This window comes from Lutra lutra, chromosome 8 (assembly GCF_902655055.1).
Source record: "Lutra lutra chromosome 8, mLutLut1.2, whole genome shotgun sequence".
NCBI classification, from domain to species: domain Eukaryota; kingdom Metazoa; phylum Chordata; class Mammalia; order Carnivora; family Mustelidae; genus Lutra; species Lutra lutra.
Genome location: NC_062285.1, coordinates 140,520,406 through 140,546,450, shown reverse-complemented (window position 1 = coordinate 140,546,450; position 26,045 = coordinate 140,520,406). Strand labels below are relative to the sequence as shown.

Here is a 26,045-nt window from a genome sequence, read left to right as displayed (position 1 = left end):
ACACATTCAAGTAGTTACTTGACTTCACAACCGGTAACTCAGGATAAACCTTCTCATCAACTACATCACGTCCAGCCTTGTCACAACTAAAATCGAGCACACAAAGTTGAAGTTAAAATTTTATTTATGACCAGAGTAACATAAAATTTTTCATGCTTCAAAAAGAAAAAAAACTCTTAAGCGGGTCTCTGGCTTCTCTCCCACTCATGACACATCCCAACCTTGTGTTTCCTGTTCTTAACCTTCCCGCTACCTGGGGTAGCTCCAGCGCCATCAATGAGAGTGTCGTGGGATTTGGCAAGAAACCACATCAAAAGCAGCAGCCTCTGAAAGGGAAAGCAAGCAGGGTCCCCGCCAGGTCACAGTCGGAGCAGCGCCCGGCAAGGCGCTTTGTGCCCAGCAGACCCCGACCGCCCGCACGGCCACAGGCTCTGCCTGCCTCGCTGACAACTGGGCTGGAGGAAGAGACTCAGAAGAGATGGACAGAAAGGTTGGACCTTACCCCATAGAATAAAAACTTGGAAAACTTGGACTTGACCTTCTAACTAAAAGCTTCAATCTTGGTCTTGTGCTGCACTTGCCGGTTCTCAGCCGGCGGCCGGCAAGCGGACTCGGCCGGGAGGGAGCTGCCGTCCGGGGCCTCCGCGAGCTCGGGCCTGCCGTTCTCGGGAGCCGAAGTCACCAAAATGAGGGAATTCTGGAGAAACCCACAGAGCTGGTCTTTTTCAAACACCGCGTTCTCAGCAGCAGGCGCCGTGCCTCGGAGCACCGGCTCCCGCTCCGCTCGCCAACCACAAACACGCGCACGTTTCTCTACAGTAACACACGTTTCCACAGAAAGGTTAGAAAATTTAAGTGTCTAGTTTTTTGTTTTTCCTCTTTGGCAACTCCTGTTGCTTGGACAGTCCTCACCCTCCCCTTTTATTAGAAAAACCACCTTGACGATGGGGGCATGCGGAGCGGGAGCCCGGAGCCCCGGGCTGGCTGCCCGCCGCACGGTCCCTGAGGTAGTCGGCCGGCGGCCGCACAGTGGCCCCCGCCGCGGCGCCTCGCCTCCCGAGCAGCCAAAGCCCACGGTGGGATTGCACCAGCCTCCGGGGCCGCGCGGCCACACGGCCACACGGCTCGTCGGGGGAGGGGTGGGTTCGGGGAAGAGAGCCCCCGCGGAGTTCTCCGAACATTCCTCATCGTTTGGGTTACGGCACTGCGGTTACAGAAGGCTGGTTTTCAAGTTGCAGGCTTTATTGGTTTTAAAGATTTCAAGACCCTCCAGCATCATCTGTTTCAACGAAAAAAAGGGATACAGAAATGTTAAACTCGGCTTGAAGGAGTACTTCCAAAAGGATCTAGTTCCGGAACAATCTACAGCTTTTCTTCCTGCTAAACGCTTTCAAAGTGACTCCGGACAGCAGCCACCGCCGCCTAGACGTGGCTCTGACTTGTACACGCCATTGGGGAGTCCCGGCCCACAGGTGGGGTGCCCCTTCCCTTCCTAGAAGACTGCGGGGGTCAGCCCACGGGGGGGGCATGTCACCATGCCGATGGCAGGAGCCCGCCGAAGGGCAGGGAGGCGCGCACTGCGGGACAGCCGAGCAGACGACAGCCTGCCACACTCCTCCTCGCGCTCCGGCCCATGGGGACCCGGAAGGCTTTCTAGAAGGGGACATGCCTGCCCGGGGAGAAGTGGCGGTGGCGGGGGATGCTGGCACCGGGGGATACCCTGGAGCCCCACTGGCTCTCTGGCCACAGTGCCACGCGCCCCGGGGCCGGCCGGAGGGCAGGCGCGCAGACACAGCAGCTGCACCGCAGGCTGAGAACAGACACGTCTGCCTGCTTCGCTCAGTGGCCCAGCGGTCCCAGGCGGGACGAGAGCAAGGGGCAGGAGAGAGGCTGCCGACAACAGCCACCTGTCCTGGAGGAAGCCAGTGCAAGCTCACCTCACCGGCTTCATCTGACCTGGTTACAGATGTCCCTGCCGGCTGCATTCCCACACCAGGTACCCGCCGAAGACCGGAAAGAGCTCGGACTGCTGCTCCAACAGCCCCTCCCCACAGGGCTGCATGCGGGAGGGCCTGCCGCAGGGGTGCCTCAGTGGCCTCCTGCCACCAGGCCTACCGGGAGCGACACTGCGCGCAGCCGCTCCCAGAGCTGGCTCTCAGCGTCCCCGGCCTCCTCGGCGAACTCTGTAGCCGCAACAGACCATTAGGACGGTACAAGCTGCTTGTGCTGCGGCAGGAAGACGCCGCATCCCAGGCCGCTCAAACACGCCCCCGAACGCTCGGTTAAACGCTGAGTGACAGGTACCGACAGGTGACGTGCTTCACAGCCCTAGACGTTCTCAACGCGCTATCAGAGAGCAGTCGGAGAGCACTGTGCTGAGATTTTCTTATTTAAAGGAATTAAAAACTGTTATCTGAAAATCCTCAGTCCCAGTGTTTTCCGGAATGAAGTCAAGTCAGATACCCCGGGAAGCCCCTAGTGTGTCTACAGATTTGAGAAGCTGTCACAGTCACGGGGGCAGAAGATGCTACGACAGAAAATAAATGAGAAAACAAGAGCTCCCGGAAATGGATGGAAACGCCCTCAGAATGAAAATTTAACCCAAAGGCTAGAACAGCATTCAGAGCACCTCCCAGAAAGTTTTTGAAAAGATGACGCCTGAAAATGAACACGAGGACGAGAGAGAAAACAAGAGACCGCAGGAATCACCCCAGAAGCTCCAAGCAGGACGAAATCAGGGAGGAAGGAACAGAGGCCAAAGAAACAAGGAAACCACAGTTAACCCGGGGCTGGAGAAGCAGGGGGCGGAACTAAGCCAGGTTCGGAAAAGAGACGGCCGCCTAAACACGCCTTCGCGAAATTTCTGAACATGAGAAAAGATGATCCTAAAAGCTTCCAGAACAGAAAACAGCAGTCACCTACAGGTCATGAGACCTGGGTACGCAACAGACCCTCTCCCAGCAGGAACCCTGGACCCGGAGACCACGGAGTCCCTCGGAAAGCAGGAAGCAGAACCCGCACCCCCACCATGTGCAGAGGGGCAGGACCACAAGACGACACCCGCAGGCCACCCGGGCCCCGGGGAGCTGGTGCCCGCACATGGGGCTGTGACAGCCCCCGCGAGGTCCACGCAGGGAAGGAGGAGCCGGGCAGTGGCTCAGAAGGCCAGGAGGGCACTGGGGCCCGGCTTCGCGCCCAGTTCACAGCGGAGCAGAAGGTCAGGGTCTCAGGAAAGCGGGCCGGGCGGTATGACCAAGAGAATGACACGTTAAAAACACTGTGAAACGTGAGTTTTTGGACAAGGCAAACAGAAATCTAGAAACTCCTCAAAAAATAAAGAGCACCAGCAGCGATGCCAGCCGACAGCAAACAGAAAGACGACCTGCCCCGGACACTGAGGATGCCCCGCCAGCGACACCAGCCCCGCCAGGCGCCTGGCACGTCGCTGAAGCAGGACGGGAAGGCTGGCGCCGTTACTAAGGTAAGCGCTTCTGTTCCCCAACCTGGCAATGACCCACAGGCAGGCCGGGAGGCTTGCTCCGGCCTGGGCCGTGACCACGCGCCCAGCGCTGCCCCCAGAGAAGAGACTCAGGGCTGAGGTGGCTGAGGGGGTCCAGGGCAGAGCCGGGAGTCCCACCCGCGACGTAGGCAGCGAGAGATGAGGCACGTGAGATGAGGCCGGGCCGGGTGAGAGCCACCAGATCCCGTCCCGGAGGCCCCGGGCCTGATCCACTCAGGTAACGGGTTTACGAACAGCTCAGTCCGTGACAGAGAGAAGAAATAGTGACTCGAAGTGGTTTATTCTGGAGACTGAAGGGACATAAGTCGGGACAGCGGGCAGCCCCAGGTGCCCGATGACACTGCTCAATGCACTGGCCGTGGTCGCGTGGCGGACGTGCCCTGTGAAATCTGTGGGCCAACCTGAGACCGTGCCTGCCACCCCGCCACCCCACTGGACCTCCCGACAACGTGGGGCACCGACAGCACTGTACCCGTGTCCGACTGCCGAGGCCGTTTGGAGACTTCCGTTCCGTTCTCCTCCAGCTTCCTCTTGGCACAGTCCTGACACGCGTTCCCTAAAAGACCAAAACCTTTACTTGCAAGCCGATCTCTTCCAGAAGCCACCCCCCAAGGACCCGTTTATAAATCTGACTGCACCGAGGCACCGGCCTGCGACCCTGCAGGACGCCCCAGGGTGCGCTTTGTCCCAAAGTCACAAGTGATGGGGTGACTCAACTACAGGCGTCCTTCCGCAGGGCGACGAAGTCAGAGATGGGAGGCAGAGCACGACGCTTGCGGGGTCCCTGCCACCCCTACCCCACTGACCTGAGCGGACACCTAGGCGCCGAGGCCCCCACGGGAGGCCACCGCGGCCACCGAGCACGGTCCTAGCCTGTGACTATCACCAGCCAGAGCCAGGCAGCAGCACGCAGAAGATGCGTATGGACACTCAGAACCTTTGCGACGAAGGCTTCCGAGGGGGCCGAGAGGGTCTGCTCCAACGCAGACCCGGGGCTAAAACACGATTCGAACCTGGTTCCGATTGCCCTGCGGCTTACTTGTGGGATGGGAAAGGACTTTCAGGTGCCAGCACAGAAGCCGGGTTTACACTGCACCTCCCCGCTGGGGGAACACATCTGTAATCCCCGCACTGTCGCAGGGACTGTCGTTAAGGCCCCACCGGCCCCCATCTCCACTGGACGTGGGTCACTACAGCCTAGGGATTTACTGCAAGAAACACTTTCACGGTTCTAAGGTGGAACGTGGAAGCAAAAACCCGGCTGGTAAATATCAAGATCTGCTTTACCCAACAGTGTGGTGCTGTCCACTCGGTCAGCATCTGGAGAGAAAGGAAAACAGTCAGCAGAACCAAGACTTAGCGGCCTCCTCCTCCTCAGGCCGGCGGCAGGGACGGCAGCCAGGCCTGCTCAGAGAGGCACAGCAATAGTGACCGGGACCCTGAATGCCAGCTCGAGTGTCCCAGGGGGAGGGGCGGATAGGCCAGCGAGCGCCTCTCCTCTCCTCTCCTCCACCCAGTGTCGGCGTGAGGACCAAGGGGTCGGCATGTGGCTCCTGGCACACACGGAGAAAGGGCATGGTACCCGCTGCCACTGTCAGAACTGCCAATGCTGGGATACCACTCTCTCCGGTCAAGAGAGATCATTCATGAACATTAAGTACAACGTCCTTAAGGACCTGGTCATGGATTATAAATCCAAAGATCTCTCGGCCCCGACACCTCGTCAGACCCACTCAGCTGCCAGGGTCCACGCAGGTGTCCATGAGGTCCCAGTCCCCCGGGGAGCCATGCACACGGAGGCAGGAGAGGCTATGGGTAGGGGCAGGACGGGGAGCACCTCCGCCCCTCTAGAGCCGGGCCCGTGGGCCTGTTTGGGACACACTGGATTCCAGTCCCAGCTCCAAAATGTCTGGGCACGAGCTGGGCAAGTGACTCCCCTCTCTGAGCTGCTCTTGTCATCTGTCAGATCACCTACTTAGTGGCCATGGACACTGGGACCGGAAATGAAGGTCGAGGAGGTGAAACACAGAGCAGAGTGTGGCCCAGCAAGCGTCCGCCTGGCTCCTTCTCTGCCTCGGAGACGGACTAGTGGCCTGACTCTGCTTTCCCCCGTGGACGTGCACCCGAAGCCGGCCCACTAGCTAACCCTCGCGATTCTGACTGGCACTAGCAGGGACAGACGATGCTGCTGGACCCTGTGTGCGTCCAGTTACCCATGACCTTGGCACCCTCTAGTCTTTGAGGTCACAGCGGGCACAGGCAGCGGCTCAGTGGCTGACCCAATTCCCCTGCCTGGGGCAGCGGGGCCGGCTTCTTGCTGTAATTAAATCCAGCCAGTCCAGACCTTTCCAAGTCTGCATCATCCATGTTTAATGACCCAAACTCAAAGCCGTTAACTGCCCTAAGTTGGGACAACCAATTTAAAAGCTGCTCTGTCATCTTGGTCATTCCTGGCAGTTCCCCAAGAGCTGGCCCAGGAGAATCACTTGAAAAGGTGTGTGGCTCGCAGGGGCACAGGGTCAAGCCGTTACGGTGAGAGCATTCCGTGGCCCTGCAGCCTGAACCTGGGAAACGCAGCAAGGGGATAAGGGCGCGTGAGGGCTCTGCACCTTCCCGGCTTCCGCGTCCCCCCCGCAGCTGCTGGCGGGCGCGTCTCCTGGCTGAGGTGACCGGGTGCGTGGCGAGTCCTCCAACAGCTAAGAGCCGCGGACTGCCATCGGCACAGCTCGACGCGCTCACGTCCCGTGCACAGATGTCACCATCACACCGACTACCTGACCTTCTATTTGACACACTCGCCTTTTTAAGGGTCACCGGAGGGCCCGGGAACTTAGTGGTACAGGAATCACATCTCCGCTGCATTTCATAGCGCGTAAATTGTATCTTGAAACAAAAGGAAGAACTGGAAAGAACTCTCTCAGCCTTGCACCTGGAGAAGTCGAGAAGGAAAACCCCTACCTGGGCTGCGCTGCCTACAGATCTGCGTGGCGAGGTCCTGCACGTAGCCAGGAAAGTTGTCAAAACAGTCCCCGTAGGACACGACTTTAATCCCATGCAAGAGCATGTCTGCCTGGTGCTTGAAGAAGTGGTCTTCGTTCTCCTTGAGCACGACCATGTAGTGCTCCAGCTCCACCTTGTTGGGCACCGAGTACAGGAACAGGGCCTGGAAGATCTGGTCCCGGAGTGTCTCTCCGCAGCCCACGAACAGGAAGGACTTGGTGCGGTACAAGTTCTGGAGGACCTCCTAGAAGACCAGCGGGGAGACTGCAGCGCTCGCCCGTAAGACCGCGGGACCCTCAGCCCGACCGCCGGCGGCGCGCCCACACTTCAGAAGGGGCCCAGCGACAGGCCCTCCCCACCAGCCTCGCCGGGGACGCGGTGAGGGGACACGCGCTCCAGACATGCTGGTCACGTCCGCCCGGCGCCACAGGCGAGCCCACGGGCCCACGCTGAGCGCAGTCCCTGCTCGGTGCTCGTGGGAGCCCCCTCCTCCCCCAGGCGGGGTCAAGGGCGCAGATCCCAGGCATGGCCGCTCTAGTTATGCCTCAGAGTGCACACAGCCTAACGCCCGCCGCAGCCACCAGCCGTCTGGTGCTGCAGACCTCAACCCGGCTCTCGGGGACCGGGCACAATTCTAAATTCTTAAAACACAAAAGAAGGACTTTCCATTTGTTTCTGTTCAGAACTGCGTACACGCTCGGGAACTGATGGTCTCCACGGATCACAGAGGGGAACCAGGGGGCTGCTGTCAGGAGAAGGGGGTTTTCGGGAGTGAGGGCAGAAGAGCTGAGGAGGGAGGGGACCCGTGACAGTGACCCCAGGGAGCAGGGCAGAGAGAGTGGCAAAGGTTCAGGGGGTCGCTCAGGCAGGCAACGGGGAGTCACCGCTTCAGACACCTGACGACACCTTAGCGAGAGGCCTGTGTCCGCCCCGGCCTCTCACAGCCCCCAACGGTGACCAGTCACCTGTCAGGCCACGCCTGTGCCATGGGCCACGGGCCAGCATCAGCAGGAGGACCAGAGTGCCTGACCCCTAGATAACCATGGACTCAGCGAAGATAATGTGGTTTCTAAGTGTGCTAATAAGAAACTTTACAAAAGCTGAAAAGCAGCTTTTCCACTCTTCATTTTTTCCAGGATATAAAAAAGCTTCACAGAGAATGAAGCTGTAAAATGAGGTTTTGAAAGCTCGTTTGCCAAGCAGAGACAGGAGAGGAGGTGCCTGAAAGTGTGTGTGCACGCACACACAAGCACACGCGCACACACACGACCGCGTGCGCACACAAGCATGCACGCACACACACAGAGGACATGGCAGGAGTGCCCGAGCGAGAGCGCACAGAGGGCACAGGGCCCCGCAGGCCGCCCACAACATCGGGGCCCACCGCGTGAGCGCCGGCGTCAGTCTGAGGCACCTGGAGAGACAGCTGAGAACGGGGCCCGGCGTGGGCACCATGGGGCAGGCAGGCCTAGAGGCCAAGAGACTGCCCGGACGGCCACCAAGGAACTAGTGGCCACCAGGGCCCAAGGGACGCAGCCAACGCCTAACGACGGCGGCCCATACCATTACTTCTGGGTCTTGCGTGACGTCCTTGTAGCCCGACGGATCCAGGACCATGCCGCAGGGGTCCGTGTACAGGCCGTGGATGTGGAGCACGCCGTACTTGATGTGCCCCCGGGCCCACTGCAGGACCTGCCAGAAGCAAGCCGAGACGGGGGCGCAGGCGTTACTTGCCGCGGGCAGACGAGGAGCGCCTCTCACCCGGACGCGGCTCCTCCGGCCTACCCCGGAGAGAACGAGGGACCCGTCTCACTTTACACTGCCACCCGCAAAGCCCAAGGGTGACCGGGCTGCTGGTGCTCCCACCCTGTCCAAGAGGACGGCCGGACAGACAGACAGCCGTGCAGAAACCGCCTCCAGCCTGAGACCACAACACGCTTGGAGATGGGTGACACTCAGGGATTGAGAGGACGCTCCCTTCTAAGTGACACGCTGTGTTTTAATTCCTGTGTGTATATGCGGTGTTTACGCCCAGAAAAAATAGACATGAAAAAACAACATCAAACAGCTCTACACCGATTTCATCTCAAGACCTAGAACAAAAGTCCTTAAAAAGAGGCATATCCCGCAAACCGCTCGTTATCCTCGTGCCCGCAGCCCCTTCACAGTGGCGGGCGGTCCCGAGGGCGGAGGGCGCCGGACGACTGGACAAACCCCCACAGCTTGACGGGTTGGACCCAGACAGAGGAGCCCGCCAGCAGCTCGGCCCCAAGCCCTCGGCCGCATATTTCCAGAGACGCTCTTCCCAACAGCAAGCAGGCCTCACAGTGGGGACAGGTGGCTCGGGCACGGAGAGTAGGTATCCCCTCACGTGTCACTAACAGCTCAGGAGAGGGTGTCACCCGTCCTCGTGGGCTGTCCCACGGGCACATCACCACCTGCCAGGCTTTTGCCGAGATCTAGGGAAGGAGCTGCAGAAGAGAAGCCCGGGGTCTGGGCGGGCCGCGGTCACATGCTTACTCAGGGCCTCACGGGGGAGCCATCTCTAGGTCTTGGGTTCTGCGCAGAGGGCCGGCAAGACCACCCAGAGGGTGGAGCCAGACGAGGGGGGGAGCCCAGTATCAGCAAGGACATAAAATCTTGAACAAATACGCAGCAGACACAAACATGTCGCCAAAGAAACACAACCAATAACATGAAACTGTGATCACCCTAAGCAAGGAGAGAAACAAAAATGTAAAATTTTCACCTCAGTGGGGGAAATGTGTTTTGTTTTCTGGTGACACCATGTGCTCATAAGATGCGGGAAGTGGATACTCTCCTGTGTGGCTGGGAGTATAAACTGGCTACTTTCTGGAAAGCAATTTGCTAATTCGTATCATCTGCCTAAAATACTCGCGCCCTCTGACCCCACAACTCTTCTAGGAATTTACCCTAAAGAAGTAAACAAAGACACAAAGCATAAGGATTTTCACCAAAGCCTTCCTCATAATCATGGGAATTGGCTAATGATAAGAGGACAACAACTGTCCTTTAACCATGACACTGCCGCTTACAAGTGTGCTTTCGAACACAGCTTCGTGACGGCGAAAGGCTCAAAGGCAAACAGTAAGGAAGAAGGCCAAGATGAAAACGCTACATGTGGCATAATCCCGATGCCTGAGCAAGGGCGGGAGCACCCGCGCTCCGCAGCACGAGGACCGGGGGCGATCGTGGCCCTTCCTGCCCCTGCTCCCTGCGCCCCTCCCCGCCTGTAAGAAGTCCGCGCACGTGGAACGCCTACCAGACGGAAGGCACGAGAAAGACAAGGGCAGGTGGTGAGCAAAGTCCAGAGACAGGAAAGGCATCACCCGTCAGCCTCACGGTCACTAACGCACTGGAAAATGGAAGCTCGGGCCGCGCCCCCCGCAGCGCAGATTCCCCGCCCCCCGCAACCCCACTCCCGCCCCCAGCCCGCACCTTGGTCTTGTCCTTCAGGTCCAGAGACTCCATGGGCTTGCTCTGCTGCTGCCCGAAGATCTCCAGCAGGTTGTCGTAGTTGGTGGTCAGCACCTTGGTGCCCCGCTCCATCAGGCTGAGGATGGACTGCAGCACCAGCGGGTTCTGGATGTGCTGCTCCAGGTTGTCGAAAATCTCCATCAGGCAGTCCTGGAAGAAGTTGGGCTTGGTGTCACCTGTACGCTACGAAGAGGCGGAACAGGAGTTACAAGGCGTCCTCTCTCCAGCACCGAGCCCCTGAGCAGCAGTACGCCGGGCGCTGGCTCAAAAGGAAACCCGGGCTCACCTAGTTTCCTGAAACCCTAGAGGAGGGACACAGACCACGGACAAACAGCAAGTGATACGTCCATAGTGGCCCGTGCCACGGGGAAGTAAAGCCATGTGCTGCTGGGGGCAGGGGCTGGTGGGCCAAAGGGCACCAGGGAAGGCCTCTGATGAGGAGCGCTGGGACAGAGAACTAAGGAAATCAAGGGCCTCTGAGAGCGTGTCCCACACAGAGGAAAGAGTAAGTGCAAAGGCACTGAGGTAGCGGCAGCACGGCTGGGTCCGAGGGTGAGCAAGGGGCCCCCGTCACAGGACAGGAGCAGGGGGAAGGCCAGCAGGTGAGGTGACCCGGGGGCAGATCGTGGGAGGCTCTGAAGACCACAGGAGAGACCACAGATTGCCCGGAGAGCACCGCACAGGCACAGCTGTACTTGTCACAGTCCCTGCTGCCTTCTCAGTCACTGAAATGACCGTCCCGTATCATGGCTTCTCCTCCACAGACCTTGTCCCATCTCAGTCATCCAGCCTCCGGTCACATCCCAAACCTATCACTACCAAGAGCGGGACCCTTCCAGAACTCCTGGCCCAGGCTGCCGCCCTCTGACCCTGCAGCACCTTGGCTCCCAGGGCCGTCCCACCCCCATGAAGACCGGCACACCACTGGCTCGGTGGCCATGGACCCGGGTCTCCACCCCACAGGCCTAACTTGTCCCATTCAGCAGCTGACACCCCAAATCCGTCACTGCAACCGCTGCCCCGGCCCCGCAAGTTTCCCAGCTCACCGCCCCTCCTATGCTTTGCTGGATTCCTTGGGAGCATGGATACAGCTCCCCCAAGCCCGCCCAGTTCTCAGCCTGCTCAGCTGGGTGCGGGGAACCCCGCCGTCCAGACAAGCCTCATGTAACTCGCGTTAGGAAGTTTCACAAAATACACAAAGCATAGTTACGCTCCACACAAGCGGGAGCGCTAACCAGGCCAGACAAGTGTTGGCCTCAACCGAGGTTCCAAGTGAACCTCACCCGAACGTGCCCCCCGTGCCACCCAGCACCCCCACACTTCTCTGTCCACGCCCGTCTCCCCCCCCTCCGGGGACAGGCCTCAGCACCCCGTCTCTGAAGGACCAGAGAGCCACTGCTGGAGGCTATGTGGCGCAGTCACAGCTGCTCGACCCTGCGCCACGGCTGGAAAGCGGCACCAGATGCTGTGCCGCACCTGTGTCCCCAGAGCCGTATTTACCAGATGGGCGGCGGGCCAGCCCTGCCCTAGGTCGCAGGAGCCCCATGGGGGAGAGCCGTCTGGCTGAAAACCCTTCCCAGGCTCCAGAAAGCCAGGTACAGCCACGTGTAAAGCAGCCACATGGCCGATATGCCTCCCGCATCAGGCCCTGGAGGGGAGGAGGCAGAAGCTGCCCCTGCGTCCCCCTGGCTGGACAGGCACACTGTCCCAGCTCCTACGACCTCACAGCACGAGGTGGAGGCCACACCAGGAAGATAGCAGAGCAGCAAGACGGGGCCCAGGGCCCCAACACTGGCAAGACACCTGCTCTCCCGCAGCTGCTGGCCCAGATGTTTACATGGAAGCCAACAGCTGGGTGTCTTTACAACATCTAAACTCTCCCAGGCTCCCCAGCGGCTCCGCAGACTCCTCTTCCTGCTCTCTGTGCGGCGTCTCCAACACCGACCCCCACCTGGACTCTCAGAGGATGGCCGTGCTTTAACGAGTCTGGAAGGAGCGAGCGGAAACCCGCCACGAGCCTCTACCACATCCCGTGGCTTCCCGGCGGCTGACCTGGCCGAGCAGTTGCCCGAGGCGGACCCCCACAGCTGCACCGGTGCCCCTGTTCTCCCATCCGTCCTCTCTACTCCCTCTCCTCTACCTGCAGACTAGCTGCTCTAACCTCTCCCATCCTCAAAAGCCTGCAGAGCCGCCGTCATCCGAAGATCCGTGGCTGGCCTGCTGCCACCCAAAACGCACCTCGAGAACACCCTCCGCCCACAGCAGGAGACCCTGCAGCGCGGTGACATAGCAGACACCGTCGTGGACGCCCCGCCCGGACTCAGGCTCCGGCTGGCAGGGGCTACTCGAGGAGCCCCCTGCACCCAGCATGGCCACGGCTGTCGCAGGGACTAGTCTCCCGGATGCGAGACCCCCCGCTCATCAGCCACCCTCTGCGGAGTGCAGGGCCCGACCACGGCTCGTGGACGTGTCCATGGTGGTCACGCGTCCCCCAAGGAAGCCGGAAGCGCCTGTGTGGAAAGACTTACAGGCGACATCTTCCGGATCAGGTCGTGCGCCACCACCAGAAGGTCCCGGTCCTTCGTCACCTTGCGGCGGAACTCCGCCACGTCCCCGGGGTGCAGCACCTCCAGCTGCTCGGCCGCCTCGATGACCGCCTCGATGCAGCTCCTCCAGGAGCACAGGGCGGGGATTCCGGGGGCCACGGCGGCGCTGACGCCCGTCCCGATGACCAGCAGCAGCTCCTGCGGCTGCTTCCGGATGAGGCTTTTCAGGAACTTTCTACTTGAAACAACGGAAGGGGAGAACAGAAGTCACCGTGGCGAGTATCGCCACCTCAAGGAAAGAGGCGTCCAGGAACACGGGCGAAGTGTGCGGGCAGACACGGGCAGACACGGCCACGCACGCCCCCGCTCCTGCACGCCCCCGGAGGATGAAGCCTGCGCTGTTCCCTTCTGCGTACCTCTTGTTCGCGCTCTGCCCTCGCCCCGCAGCGACCTGGGGACAGGCGCGTCCTGCTCATCGAGGCCCCCGGGGTGTTAAGCATCCGCTGAAGTGACAGACACGGGAACAAAAAGCTCGCACTTTTAATTCCTCTGAAGCTGCCGAGAGCCTGTACTACCAGCATGATGACAAAATGACCCCTGCTGGCCGGGCAGGTAAGGAAATCCTGGCCGAAGCTGGTTTTCTGCCTCTCAGGCCCTGAGCTAACACCTCCTTATCTAGCATCACTTTTCAAGAACCACCCATGGTCCCGGAGGGTCACAGTGCTCTCCAGCGGTGCTGGCATGCCTCGTCTCAGACGGGACCCCGGGACCACGTGTCACTTGGAGACCAGGTGACCGACTTCCCGGGGCAAAGAGAAGACCACCTTCTGGAACACGTCTCACACGGAAGCGAAGAGCGGCGGCAGAAGGCGCGAGCTTCCCTCCTGACGCAAGTTCTCATCCGCACTCACTGCAGGCGCTAAACGCAGCACCCAAGCGGACGGACGACAGCGGCCATCTACCCGCGTGAAGGTGTAGCTGACTTCATTTACCTGGATTTTTGTTCACTTCTGTTTGTTGTCTTTTCCGCTGGATCCATCTGTAAATCCTAAAGACAAAAATTAGACGTGACTCCCATTTCCCAGACAAGTTTTTTTGTTAGTACCACCAAGAGAATTCAAGCTGGCATTAAAATCAAAGGTCCTGGATCTTTATTTAAATTACAAAACCTACAAAAATGTCAGCGCCCAAACACACGCTTCCAGAATGCTTCCTAAGCCACGGTTCCCACCAACCAGGCCAGCCAAAGCCTCAGATGCAGGCGGTCAGGGGCTCTGCCCCAGAGGGGAGACGAACGGAAGGGAAGGCATGCCCCGCCCAGACGGTACAGGGGGCTCAGTGGTGGCGGTCCCCTCGCCGCCCCCCTTTATGTCTCCAGTCCAAAAGGGGATCCAGTGGACACAAACACAAACGACTTTTCACATAAGGAAGAGGGGCAGGTGGCCGGATGGAGCAGAGCCAGGAAGCGGCTTCTCAGGGGCGTCCGCGTGCCCCACGGGGTGCAGTGTCTGGCGTGGGCGGAGCCCGGCCCCACTCAGCAAGCCTTCCGGGGCGCCAGCCCCCTCGGCCGCACTGAAATCCGGTCAGAAGAAACAGTCTAAGTAAAAGTTGATTCTCAGCTTATGTAAAACACGAACTGTAAACCAGCTAGGTCTCTATTGCCCAGCTATCTCCACAGTCTACAAATTTTGCAGAATCACTTTCGCCCAATTCCAGAATATTTACTGTAAACAAGGAAATACACAGAAAAATCAAGTTGGAAAAGCCCAGAACGCTACTGCCTATAAGCAAGGACTGTTGCGAACATTTGTATATGGCCTCTAGATGGTTTACATTTTCCCCATCGTTTGCATCCAAAGGTCAGAGCCCACTTTTTTCCATGTGTTATATTAAAAGCATTTCCTGGGGAGCCTGGGTGGCTCAGTAGATTGAGCGTCTGCCTTCAGCTCGGGTCGTGATTCCGGGGTCCTGGGATCGAGCCCCACATCGGACTCCTTGCTCAGCGGGGAGTCTGCTTCTCCCTCTCCTACATGCTGCTCCCCTTGCTTGTGCAATCTCTCGTGTGTGCACATGCACACCCTCTCTCTCTCTGCCAAATGAATAAATAAATAAAATTTCTGTCAAAAATATATATATATGTATAAAATATATATATAAAAAGCATCTCTTGACAACCATCTTGGGGCACAAAAATTTTTCTCCATTTTGGAACTATTTTTTAAGGAGAGATTTCGGAGAAGTAGAATTGCTGAGTTAATAGCGTAAAATGCTTCAGCACATACCGGCAAACTCTCCAGAAGAGTGCTCAGCGACATGTGGGTGCCCTGACGGAAAACCACCCTCCTGCACGTGCAGTCTTGTTGGTTTTTTTAAATCTCAGAATCAGGTCACCAGAAATAATTTCCCAGTAAGTAAACAACACTTAATCACCTATGGCATCATTAGATTTTAGAGCTACATGGAGTCCTAAGAGTACCCCAACAATGTGCACCGAGATGCCTCCTCCTGCCCCGACCCTGCCCCGTCCCTGCCCCGTCCCTGCCCCAGGGAAGGGTTCAGAGCTTCCTTCAAACTCCCAGTGGTGTCCCTGACCTTTCCCCAAATGTTAAGCAATCTCAGTCCAGAGGCAAGAACACTGCTCCCAGATGCCGATCGTCTGCCCGAAGGGAAAGGCCAGCGAAGTTAGGGCCACTTCTCCGCCTTCACCCCATCCTCCTTCCTGCTACAAATTTACTCTCGGAAACAGCGGGGTAAAAACCTCTCGTGTAACCTCCTAGATAGAAGGACAGTAACAAATACGGGGCTTCCCACTGCGTTAAGGAGCCCTGGCTGCCGGCCCTGAGATCGCAGCGGCGGCTCGAACCATTCGCCCAGCCCCGGTTCTAACAACTACAGAACACGCCGGCAGCTGGGTTCCAGAAACCCGGCGCCTCCCACCGGTCCGGCGCTGGGGGGGCTCGCCGTGCTGAGGCGAACAGCTCGCGCGCTGAGTTGCCAGCAAGGCCGAGTTCCGAACCTCCCTGTCCGGGCAGAAGGTGAGACCCGCGCCCACGCGATCCTGGCGGACGAGTTAGAGTGAGATGCTCATCAGCAGACGAATCCAACCGCCCCCCCCGGCCCTGCCCCCCAATCTCGCACACCCCCGATTACTCCTGCGAAGGGCCCTTTTCTCTCGGGCCCCTCTACCCAACACCGTGGGGGATTTTCTAAATGGTCACTGGCCCGCGGAAGACTTCAGAAACGCCCCGCACCGGTTCCACGGTAAAGACCTTTCAAAAAGTCTGCCTGTGGTTCTTTCGATTCTTGTGCAACTCTGGGCTTGCGGGGGCCCACGCGGGACCCTCGTGCCAACCAGGAACCCAAACACTGCATTTACACACATCAGCCGAAGGTATGAACAACTCAGACCCCTGCGGGCTACACGTAACTCCAAAACGACATGACCTCCAGTTTGCTGAGCGAACCTCGGCCGGGGGGTACTGCACACGCACGGGCAGATCCCGGCGAGCCCCCGCACGCGGCCTGTTGCTGCTGTAAAGACTCAGACCTCTCTCTGCACCGGAGCCTGAGGAAGGTCACGAGCTGGCTCCTGGACGGCGCTTCCAACAGAGGCCCCATTTCCAACCGCCAACAGGCAGAGAGGCCCCTAGACGTGCACACCACTGTCACCTTTAGGAAGCAAGGTCGCCAACGGGGAAGGCCCCAGCGAGAGAGAAGCCCAGCGCCCGCAGGGGAGGAGTGTGCAGACATGCAGGGCTCATGCTGACACCGCGCGCTGAAGACACGACCTCACTTCCAGTTCTGTCCGCAGAGTTGGCCTCTCAGCCGAAGCTCACCGGAATCAAGAAAGTTCCCCCACGAACCCCTTCTTCTGAAACCAGGAGCCAAACAGGAGATTTCCAAAGCGACCAGAGCCAGATCCCAGACGTTCCCAGACATTCCGGCAGGACGGCGAGCCCCTGCCAGGCGGCTCCCACACTCACCGCCGCTCTGCTAAGCCAATCAGACTCGCCACAGCAGCAACAAAAGCCTCCAGAGACCTTCGGAAGCTGCATCTTCTGGTTTCCTTGGTGACCCTGCCGTCACCACAGTCTGCAGGCCCAGAGCCAAGTCATCATAGCAACCCGTTTTTTTTCAAAGACCTAACAGCACTTTCTGAAAGCAAACTCAGGCCCAGCACAGCTCTGCAGAAGCAGTTCTGTCGTTTTCATCTAAAGCCATGAATGAAAGTGTTCACGGATGTTTTCTTCAAACCTGAGACCCCGAGTGTTTCATGCGCTGACCTGAGAGCAGCCAAACTGCCTTCTTCCGCCAACCCCCAGCATCCAGTGCGAAATAAACGTTCATCACCCTGACTCCAACACAAAAGAGAATCGACCGTGAACACGGCCCCCGTGATTTACAGCCAGCAAAACAACTCCCTGACCCCGCTACGCCAGGCCGCTCGTGACCTTGCCCTGCCATCCTGCCTCCTGCTAACCACGCCCGCGCAGTCCCAACACTCCTAACTCTGGACCTCATCGTGTCACTTCTCCGGCCAAGCAACCGTTTGCGGAGTGCTTTGCCTCTGGGGCCAGCTGTCTTGGCACTCGGGCCCCGAAGAGCAGGGTCTCACCTCCCAGGAGGGTGAACGGCCTCCGGGGAGGGGCGCGGGGAGATGAGGCTCACCGTCAGGCAGCCCAACACCTGACCCTCCCCAACACGTCAGAGGCTGCCTGGGGCGCGTCGGTGCCAGTCCAGCAGCCAGGTCACCACAACCGCAGGAGATCCCAGGGAGGCCAGCCGAAGACCCGCGGAACCAGGCCCAGACGCTGCCCCGCAGAACTGACCTCCGTCCGGGACGCCTATACCGCTCCCACTGGTCTCTGCTGCCAGCAAGAGCACAGGACGGGGGGCGCCTGGGTGGTTCAGTGGGTTAAGCCGCTGCCTTCGGCTCAGGTCATGATCTCAGAGTGCTGGGATCGAGCCCCGCATCGGGCTCTCTGCTCATCAGGGAGCCTGCTTCCTCCTCTCTCTCTCTGCCTGCCTCTCTGCCTGCTTGTGATCTCTCTGTCAAACAAATAAATAAAATCTTTAAAAAAAAAAAGAGAGAGAGCACAGGACGGAAAAGGAAGACGAGAAAAGCACCAGAGAATAAAAGGAATGAACTGCTCAGGGAGGGCTCGAATCACACTTTAGAGGGGGAGGGAGAAAATGTTGGTCAAGAATAATCTTAGCATAAGAAAAAAGTAAAATTGAAAGTAACCACTTTCTATTACAAATTATACTTTCACTTTACAAGCACAAGGCACAAATGAGAATCTGTGGGGTCCTCAGAAGTATCTCGAGAAAAACCTCTTCGTTTACGTGGGTTCCATGCACTCTGAGCGGCGTGAGAGCAGGGAGAAGGCTCTCCGTGTGGCACCCGAGGACAGGGAAGAGGGCTGAACCCAGACGTACACACACAATACGTTCCTCGCACACGGCAGGGGAGGGGATGCTGCAAACATCTGTCGAAGTTTCCAGATGTTAGCTTTTACGTCACCTGTATTCGATCCCTAGAGTGATGGAATGAGACGCTCCCAGAACACGTGGAAAAAGTCCGACATGGGTCCTTGTGACTCTCAATGACCGGCAGTGGGGCCTGCCTTTGTAGAACATACTAGCAAGCGCACCGCGTGCCCCACGCTGAGAAATGACGCATCCCTGTGCTGCTCACAGAAGACAGGGGACTTGGAAACAGAGTGGACCCTTCACCGGCAGGGACGGGGGACAGGTGAGGGGCAGCCCACAGGGTTGAAAATCTGCATCCAACTTTGGACTCCCCCAAAAACTTAACTACTAATAGGAAAAGGCACAAGAAATACACAGAAAAATCAATTTGAGACACAAAATTTACAGAGAGATGACCTGTTCACGGGCAGACGTGTGCACACGGGTTTAGGCGGACAGGGTGGTCCTTGACTCGCCGCACGCGCAGCGGGAAGGAGCCACAAAATCAGGCCATCGGACAGGATTACTGCACAGTTCAGTTCAACACCACCTCTCTATATCCGTTTACATTTTCTCTCCACTGAGAAGTCATGTGCAGTCTAAATTTTGATGTTTAACTTTTTTATGATAGATTTTAGATTTTATGTAGACTTTACAGTAGTAAATGCTAAAATAGACTAGTATCTACAAATACCTTGTGCGTTCATGACACACCTAACTTCTCAATGTTTCAGTTCAAGGCTGTGCAGCTCGTCCGTTTTTTTCAAATTGTTGCAAATCTCAAACGTCCAGGAGATTTACTGAAAACTATCTGTAAGTGGACCCATAGTCCAAACCCGTGTCGGTCAAGGCCAGCTGGAGTTAAGTTTAATCCACCGCCCCAGTGCAGTTCCTGAGGACTAGAATGTCCTACAAGGAGGCCAGGCCCCAGCTGCTGTACTCTCGCTCCCACAAGCGGGCCTGGAAGCCCGGGAAGCACGAAGCAAGCCTTTCCCGGTGCGGCTCCCCGAGCTCCCGACACCGAACCCAGCAGTTAACACCATCTTCCCCTCTTAGTCTGATGGGATTCCCGCAAACGGCCTTTTTCATAGCAACCTGGCTGCCCAGGTAGACTCGGGCACAGAAGCAGAAATCACTGGGTCATGGGAGTAGGTTTTCAAGGACAATGGACAGCCACACTTCCGACCACCAGGGAACCATCTGGAAGTGGTAACTGTGTTTCTGGTGCTTTCGGTTAGCATGACTAGGTTCACCTGATCTGGAAACAAGGTACAAATGGGCAACAATGAAGCTTCCAGAACAGCAGGAGAGGCTTAACCCTGAGACAACTGCAACAGAGGCAGCGGGGGTGGGGGTGGGGGGGCGGTCATGACAACACCAAGGAAAACACGAGATCTGGAGTCAAGACAACGCCACCCCTTCCCCAGCAGGGACACCTCTCTGAACCTGCTTCCAAACGGGTCAGCTGGGAATTCCACCACCCACGCCACTGACTGTTGTGCAAACTCCGGGTGCGTCCACTAGCCTGAAGGTTCCTAAACAGCTGTAAAACGCTTCCCACTATGAACTACCGGGGCAGCGGCGGCCAGCCCTGACCATCAGGGGGCTTCCTGCTCGACCTCGCACTTGCTCAGCCCCGGTTCTGCTTAGAGCTCCTCCCAGCCGGGGCTAACTGGGCATCTTTAGGATGAACGATTTTTCTTCAGTTTACAGAAAACCTTAATTTGAACACGTGACATTGAACCAATCACTTTCTAAAGGCAGTCAAAAGAAGTTACAACAGCAAAAAAAAAAAAAAAAAAAAAAAAAAAAGCTTAATTTTAGCAGTTATAATGTATTCATTTGTTTCTTACAACCAGTGCCTCCAGACTGACCTGGGCTCGTAACCCAAAGGAAGAAGACAACAAAACCCGCAGCTCATAGGAAATGTCAAAGTCACGGTCTGGTTCCAAGTGCCGAGTTCATTACTGACGTTTTCCGTACCCTTATTAGATTCAGGGGACAGTACTCGGCACTCTACATGCTTCATCTCACTTAACCCTTCAACAACGCTGTGATCTTGACCAAGTGGTCATCACGACTGTACCTCATCTGGCGAGGATGACAGCAAACTCTCTCAGAGGCCGGTCATGGTGAATACGGTCCTGCGCACCTTTTCCTGACGTGAGTGTGGCTCAGAACGGCAAACAAACACACCTGACATTTCACCAGGAGCCCTGCCAACCGCGAGTGTCGTCTGCTTTCCAGTTTGTCCATTGGATGTTCAATTAACTCAGATACGTTCCTCAATGATAAGGCAGTAAGGGTAAGGCACACCCCCACGAAGGCCTAAAGGCAGGCTGAACCACCAGCGTTTAGCCATCCCAAGAAAAAGATGTTCTAGAAAGTAAACCTCTAAAGAGATTAACATTACAGAATTCTAGAGCTGAAGGGATCCAAATGGTTAGGGATGCCAGAGGCCCTAATTTTAGAAAAAAGAAAATGGCGACTCCGTGAGGCAGTGACTTCGTCCCAGCCCCCCAAGGAGTTAGGGACAAGCTAGAAACTCACTCCTCGCTCATGGCCCCTAACCTTGCACCATCCTGGGCACTCCCTATTCCCCTGTGAGTCCAAAACTTCATCTAAAGCACTCACTGCAACTAAGGCATCTCTTTTTACCACCAAATCTTCACAAATAACAAGCCATGGTGTTTTGGTTGACCTAGTTTCACATGCTTTCTTATGGGGCTCCTTTTCCAGAAATGCTAAAAGCAACAGCCACCACGAGGAAGGTCTAAGAGGCAGCAGGCAAAACCACCAGCTCCCAGGTTTCGGGTCTAGGCTGGCTCTCCACCCCACCACCCACCGTGATTTCAGCGGGGAGAGCCCAGACCCGGAGGGCTGGGTGGGCTGGGCGGGAACAACGCTGCCTCCCAAAAGGACTTCACTCTCCCCCACAAGGAGAGGCTCCAGGCTCTAGCAGGTTCTCTAGGAAAAGGCCCAGCCGTAGGTAGGAGTTAAACAACGCCCGTGCTGGTTGTACTACTCACACGGGCGTAGGTTACTCACTCTGGGACTCTATTTCCTTTGTCTGTAAAAAAGAAATCTTATCTCTCGTCTCATAGGGTTGCTGGAAACAGTAAAAGCGTAACATTTGAAAGAACACAGCCTAGAACAGGATGCTTCCCACTACACCCTGCATGTGACTGGCTGTCCTTCCTGGATTTAATTAGTTAAAATTAAATAAATCTAACAAATTCAGTTCTTCAGTCCCACCAGCTTTATTTTAAGCACCTGAGAGCTGCACGAGACTAGTGCCTCAGGGAACACAGACCCAGAACATTTTCACTACCACCCAAAATCCCATGCCCTCGGCCACTGCCTGTGTCCTCACAAACTTATGTGGACACTGAGAACCACCACACGGTCTCAGGAGGGACATTTCTCCCAGGACCCATCTGAACTTGCCTCCCCTTCAGAGCCCCTAAGTCCAACCTCCACACCTCTATGCTGTTCCATCTCTACAAACCTGCCCCTTCGTGCTACCCCCGCCCCTGAGCCATGGGTGCATCTCCTGCGTGGATGTTGGGCTCTCGGTGACACACAGACATACAGATACCCTGATGAAGCCCTCGGGACCACCCACCCTTTGGACAAAAGGACAAAACTTCTCCTACAGGGACTAGTAAGTTCCAAAGTCAATTTCCAGGCAGCAAAGTGTAGGCTCCACCAGGAAAGGACTGAACGGCCATCTCCGGGGTCCAGGCTTGAGGAGGACACCCACGCTTGAGGAAGCCACGGTCTCCACTGCCACCACCCCGGTCCAGGACCCCTCTCTCTCTCACCCAGCTTCCTCCAGACAACAGCCCCCCCCACCCCACCACCACAGCCAGTGATTTTTCATGAACACAAAACCCATTTCCTTCCCCTCCTTAAACCCCTCCGTGGGCCCGACTCCGTCCCTGCATCCTGACCCCCCTCGCTCACCCCCTTCTTCGCCACTCTGCATCCCAAACCCTGCCCTCTGCCAGACTTTCCCATTTCCCCATTCTGGTCTCCCTAGAATCTCCCTCAATCCTCCTCACGGACCAACTCCTACCTTCCTTCTGCCTTGAGCTGCATCGCCGTCTCCTCAGGAGACAGCAGAAGCGGTGATCCAAGAAAGGACGAAGGGCACGAGCCTCGGGGAACGAAGCTGGATTCACCCCACTTAAGATTCTAATACTACCCTGAGGACCCTTTCATTAACAAAGCATTACACCTCCAGCTGTCCCCCAGGACCGTTTTGTGCTGCGGCCACGCTTGTTTCCAAGATCTGCTATGGGCCACGCTTGTTTCCAAGATCTGCTATGCTTTGTGGCAACACCTCTCTGCCTTTTCTCACACTCTCTCCCTCCCTCTCGCAAACACACACACACCACCCCCGCTCCCTGGAATGACTGTGGCAAACTTCTCAACCTCAACCTTCAAGACCAGCACACCTGTTACCCGTCCGCTTTCCTCCCCTTCCAAAAGCCCTCCAGAAACCACTTCCTGGGAGCTGGGCTCCCACCCCAGCTGGGCTCAAGGCCACGACTCGGCTATTATCCCTGGGTGACAATTACCCACCTGCTTCAGGCTCCCCAGTCCACCCCGCCCGCATGGGCCCTGACAGCAAGGACTTCGTCGTCTCCAGCTCAAGTGCCAATTCCTGGAAACTACTGGGCATTCAGAAAAAAGATTAGTTCCAAGAATGAAAAAATCGAGCCAAGACGGCAGCCTCAGCGCCGGTTCGCCCAGACCCCCTCACCTGCGCAGTCCTCCCCCCACCAGCTCAGACGGGTTCTTGAGACTCCTCTGCGGGGCCGCTGGAGTCTCACCAAAGAGCATTAAAAGTTCAACCCTGTCCCCTGCTCCGGCCTCAGTGCAACGGTGAACACACATGAAACGTGGGGGCCGAGATCACACCCCTGCTCCGTTACAAAGGGTCAGCCGGTGACCGATGAGACGCCCCCGCTTTTATATTATCATCAGCAATTTCCACCCCCAGGGAAGGCTGTCGCTGATGCCCCTCGGGGGTCCTGGACTTCGGGTTTGAGAAACCAGCCTGGAGACGAGCCGATCGGGTCTGGACGGATCAGGAGGTGGAGAGGCACGGGGAGCCCCGGGCGGGGGGAATGGGGTGGGGGGGGGGGTGCAGCGGCCTCGGGCTCTGGGGGAGGGGGCGCTGGGGAGAGAGGGCCCCGAGGGCCTGCGCACCCGGACGGGGGAGCCGGGGCGGGCTCGGGGGTCCCGGGCAATCTCGGAGGCCCTCGGGGGGTCCGGGCGTCTAGGGGAAATCCCGAAGGGCTTCGGGGCTCCGGAGCCCTCAAGCGGCAGGGGCAGACGGGGCCAGAGACTGCGACAGGGTCTCGGGGACCAGCGGTCCCGACAGGCGTCTCGGGGGGACCCCAGGGAAGGCGGGGAGGGGTTCCCGGGACCGAAAGGGCTCTGGGCCCGGTCCCCTCACCTGCGGGGCCAGCTCCCGCCGCCGCCGCCCGCTCAGCGGTCCAGCTCACCTCCGGGTCTCGGGGCGGTCGCGCGCTCCCCGCGCTGGGCGGGGCCGGCGGAGGGCGGCCTACGGGCGGAGGGCTGCGCGCGCAGCCGGGGCGGGGGCCGGGGCCGGAGCGGGAGCGGACGCCGCGCCGCCCTCACCGCCGCGCTCCCCTGGGCCGTGGCCTCGGCGCCGCCGCAAAGCCTTCCCCCGCACGCCCGCCGTCGCCGCGCGGAGGTTCCGCCGCGAAACCAACGGCCCCGCCGAGGCCACGGCCCCGCCCCCTCGGCCGCCGGCCCCGCCCCCAGGGAGCCCCGCCCCCTCGAGCTCTCCGGCGCAGACGCGGTGGAGGGCGCGCGGAGCGCTCGCGCCTACGAACCGGCGGCGCTGCGCGCCCTCGCTCCTCGCGTCTGCAAAATGGGCGCAGGCGCACTTCGCAGGGACGCCGCGAGCGTTTCCCCGAGGCCGGAAGCCCGGCTCGGCTGCCGCGCCCTGGGCCGCGATCGCGCGCGGGCCCCGGGCTGCTCTCCGCGCCCCAGGCAGGCGCTGCTGGCCAGAGGCCTGCCCACCTGAAGTCGCCGGTCCTGTCCCCAGCCCCGCGCTCCGTCTCTCGGAGCCCTTCGCACTCGGAAACTACGCGCGCCTCTCGTCTCTCTCCCTGCCCCCACGTGCGCCCCCGGGTCCGCAGAAGCTTGCACGGAGCCCGGGGGCGCGGTGCCCAGGTGTTGGTGAAGGCACGAGGGCCCTGCCCTTGCGCTCCCCACACGCGGAGTGGCACCGGCTGCGGTTCGGTCCCGAGGCCCTGGGGCCTGTCCGTCTGTGCCCGAGGGCCTGCGTCCGTTGACGGAGCGAACTCCAGGTCCCGCGTGCGTGGACGCGGCGCAGGAGCACGCGGCCATCCCCCTACCGAAGGGGCCCCGCCTCTCATCTAAGGCTGGAAGTCGGTTTCCCTGAGTAAGACCCGGTTGGATCGAAAACCACTTCCTCCCCGCAGCCTTCCCGGATCCGCCCTCCCTGCCCCGCCTGAGCCACCGGAGTTAATGATTATTTCTTCTCTCCTCGCATAGTTTTCCGGGCCTGGTCTCAAAGTTGGTTGTTAACCCCCAGCCCAGCCCATACCACCCGGGAAGCTTCTGAGGTTCAGCGGCCTGTGAACTTTCGGGGACCAGGGCACTGTGGGGACGGTGGCTTGGGAGTAAACAAGCGGAAGAGGGCTCCCTGTGCGGTGCGGGGCACCCACCTGAGCCCTCGTCCGGTCGGCGTCCCTTCGTTCAGCCCACGGAGCTGCCCCCTTTGGAAGGCGCCATCGTGATGATGTCAAGAGAGACGCAGCTTCTCTCGGGTTGTGGAAAATTACTGAGAGGTGGTGCCACCTGGCAGCCTTGAGCGCTCTCGGGGTAGATAAGGGGCTGGCATGGCGCTGGCACGGTGGTGTGCGTGTCACATGGTGTAGTCGTCTGTGTCCTAGCCTCCACCCAGCTGGTGCGAGCCTTAGCGGATGTTGAACAAAAGAGTGAACAGGTGTGTCCGTGAGACAGCGAGGCCCAGCGTCCCCAGCCCAGGGACGGACTCCACGGAGGGGTGATGCTCTGGTGGGCTCGCAACAGGGGCTACCCAGTGAAACGCTGCGGTTCTTGGAACGGACCTGCTTTTGTGCGCGTGTGCTCACTGCTGTTTATGGAGCACGTGCTACATGCACGTCCTGTAAACTCTTCCTGCACATTTTCATCCTCGCAGTCACCGTACCTGGTAGGTATTATTCCCCTTGAACAGACTGGACAACAGGACTCAGTACACAGGCCAAGTTGCAAAGTGGGGATCTGCTGGGAACCGCGGCCAGGGGCAGTCTGGCTACAGAGGGAGGCTGGCACTGGCAGAGAGGAGAGAAGGCATAAAGTCCCAGACAGGGTCTCCGGGAGGGGGAAACAGAAAAGACAGCAGCAACCAGCCAACAGTCCTTCCGTCCTGGAGAAGAAGCTGTTGCTTTACTGTGTGGGGAGGCCAACACCCCAGCACACAGACGCATAGCACTGCTGTAAGAAGCCCGACATCCAGGCGTCATACACCCTGGACCACACCTGCCAAGGACAACACACATGGCACATACACACCTCGCCCTGTGCGTTCATGTCCCTGCATGACGCATGCGCGCTGTAGACACTCCAATGGCAAAGGAGCTGATGATGCCTTTGGATACTCCCTCCCCCGTCAGTTTCCTGTAGAAGCTCTGCTGCTCCTGCCTGGCAGCAAGTAGGGCCGCGATGCCAGCGCTGGACAGAGGTGGGGCGTGTGTGTCTAGTGGGATGCTTCTGCTGGCAGGAGAAGGGAGGAAGGGAGCTTCGCAAATGCACCTTGGAAAAGTCGGTCTGGCCTTTTCTCTGCCCCGTCGCCACTCATGCCCATGCCCCAGCTCAGACCTCCCTGATGCTGACCTAAAAGTTCTCAACAACCTGCTGTAGGGTCTCCACTCAGCAATCCATGTCCCCCACCCCTACAGCTGTGATATGGCCGGGGGACC

The 26,045-nt window shown here is 58.5% G+C and overlaps 1 protein-coding gene across 6 annotated transcripts; it reads right to left on the bottom strand.

Moving 5' to 3' along the window:
* Nucleotides 1-875: 875 nt before the first annotated feature.
* On the bottom strand, nucleotides 876-24,274 carry FAM118A (family with sequence similarity 118 member A). 6 transcript variants are annotated; one of them, XM_047740403.1, is made up of 9 exons: nucleotides 23,504-23,647; nucleotides 13,557-13,612; nucleotides 12,547-12,802; nucleotides 9,980-10,201; nucleotides 8,084-8,212; nucleotides 6,479-6,764; nucleotides 4,808-4,840; nucleotides 3,993-4,076; nucleotides 1,290-2,527 (listed from the first exon to the last, which is right to left on the bottom strand). In XM_047740403.1, the coding sequence occupies exons 2-9, from the start codon at nucleotides 13,601-13,603 to the stop codon at nucleotides 2,451-2,453; spliced, it is 1,134 nt and encodes a 377-aa protein (XP_047596359.1). In that variant the 5' UTR covers nucleotides 13,604-13,612; nucleotides 23,504-23,647; the 3' UTR covers nucleotides 1,290-2,450. The 6 variants fall into 6 exon arrangements, with proteins under 6 accessions (XP_047596355.1, XP_047596357.1, XP_047596358.1 ...); XM_047740398.1 differs by lacking the exon at nucleotides 23,504-23,647 and adding an exon at nucleotides 24,097-24,274 and having other exon boundaries at nucleotides 1,291-2,527; nucleotides 12,547-12,799; XM_047740404.1 differs by having other exon boundaries at nucleotides 1,292-2,527; nucleotides 12,547-12,799; nucleotides 23,504-23,646.
* Nucleotides 24,275-26,045: the final 1,771 nt, after the last annotated feature.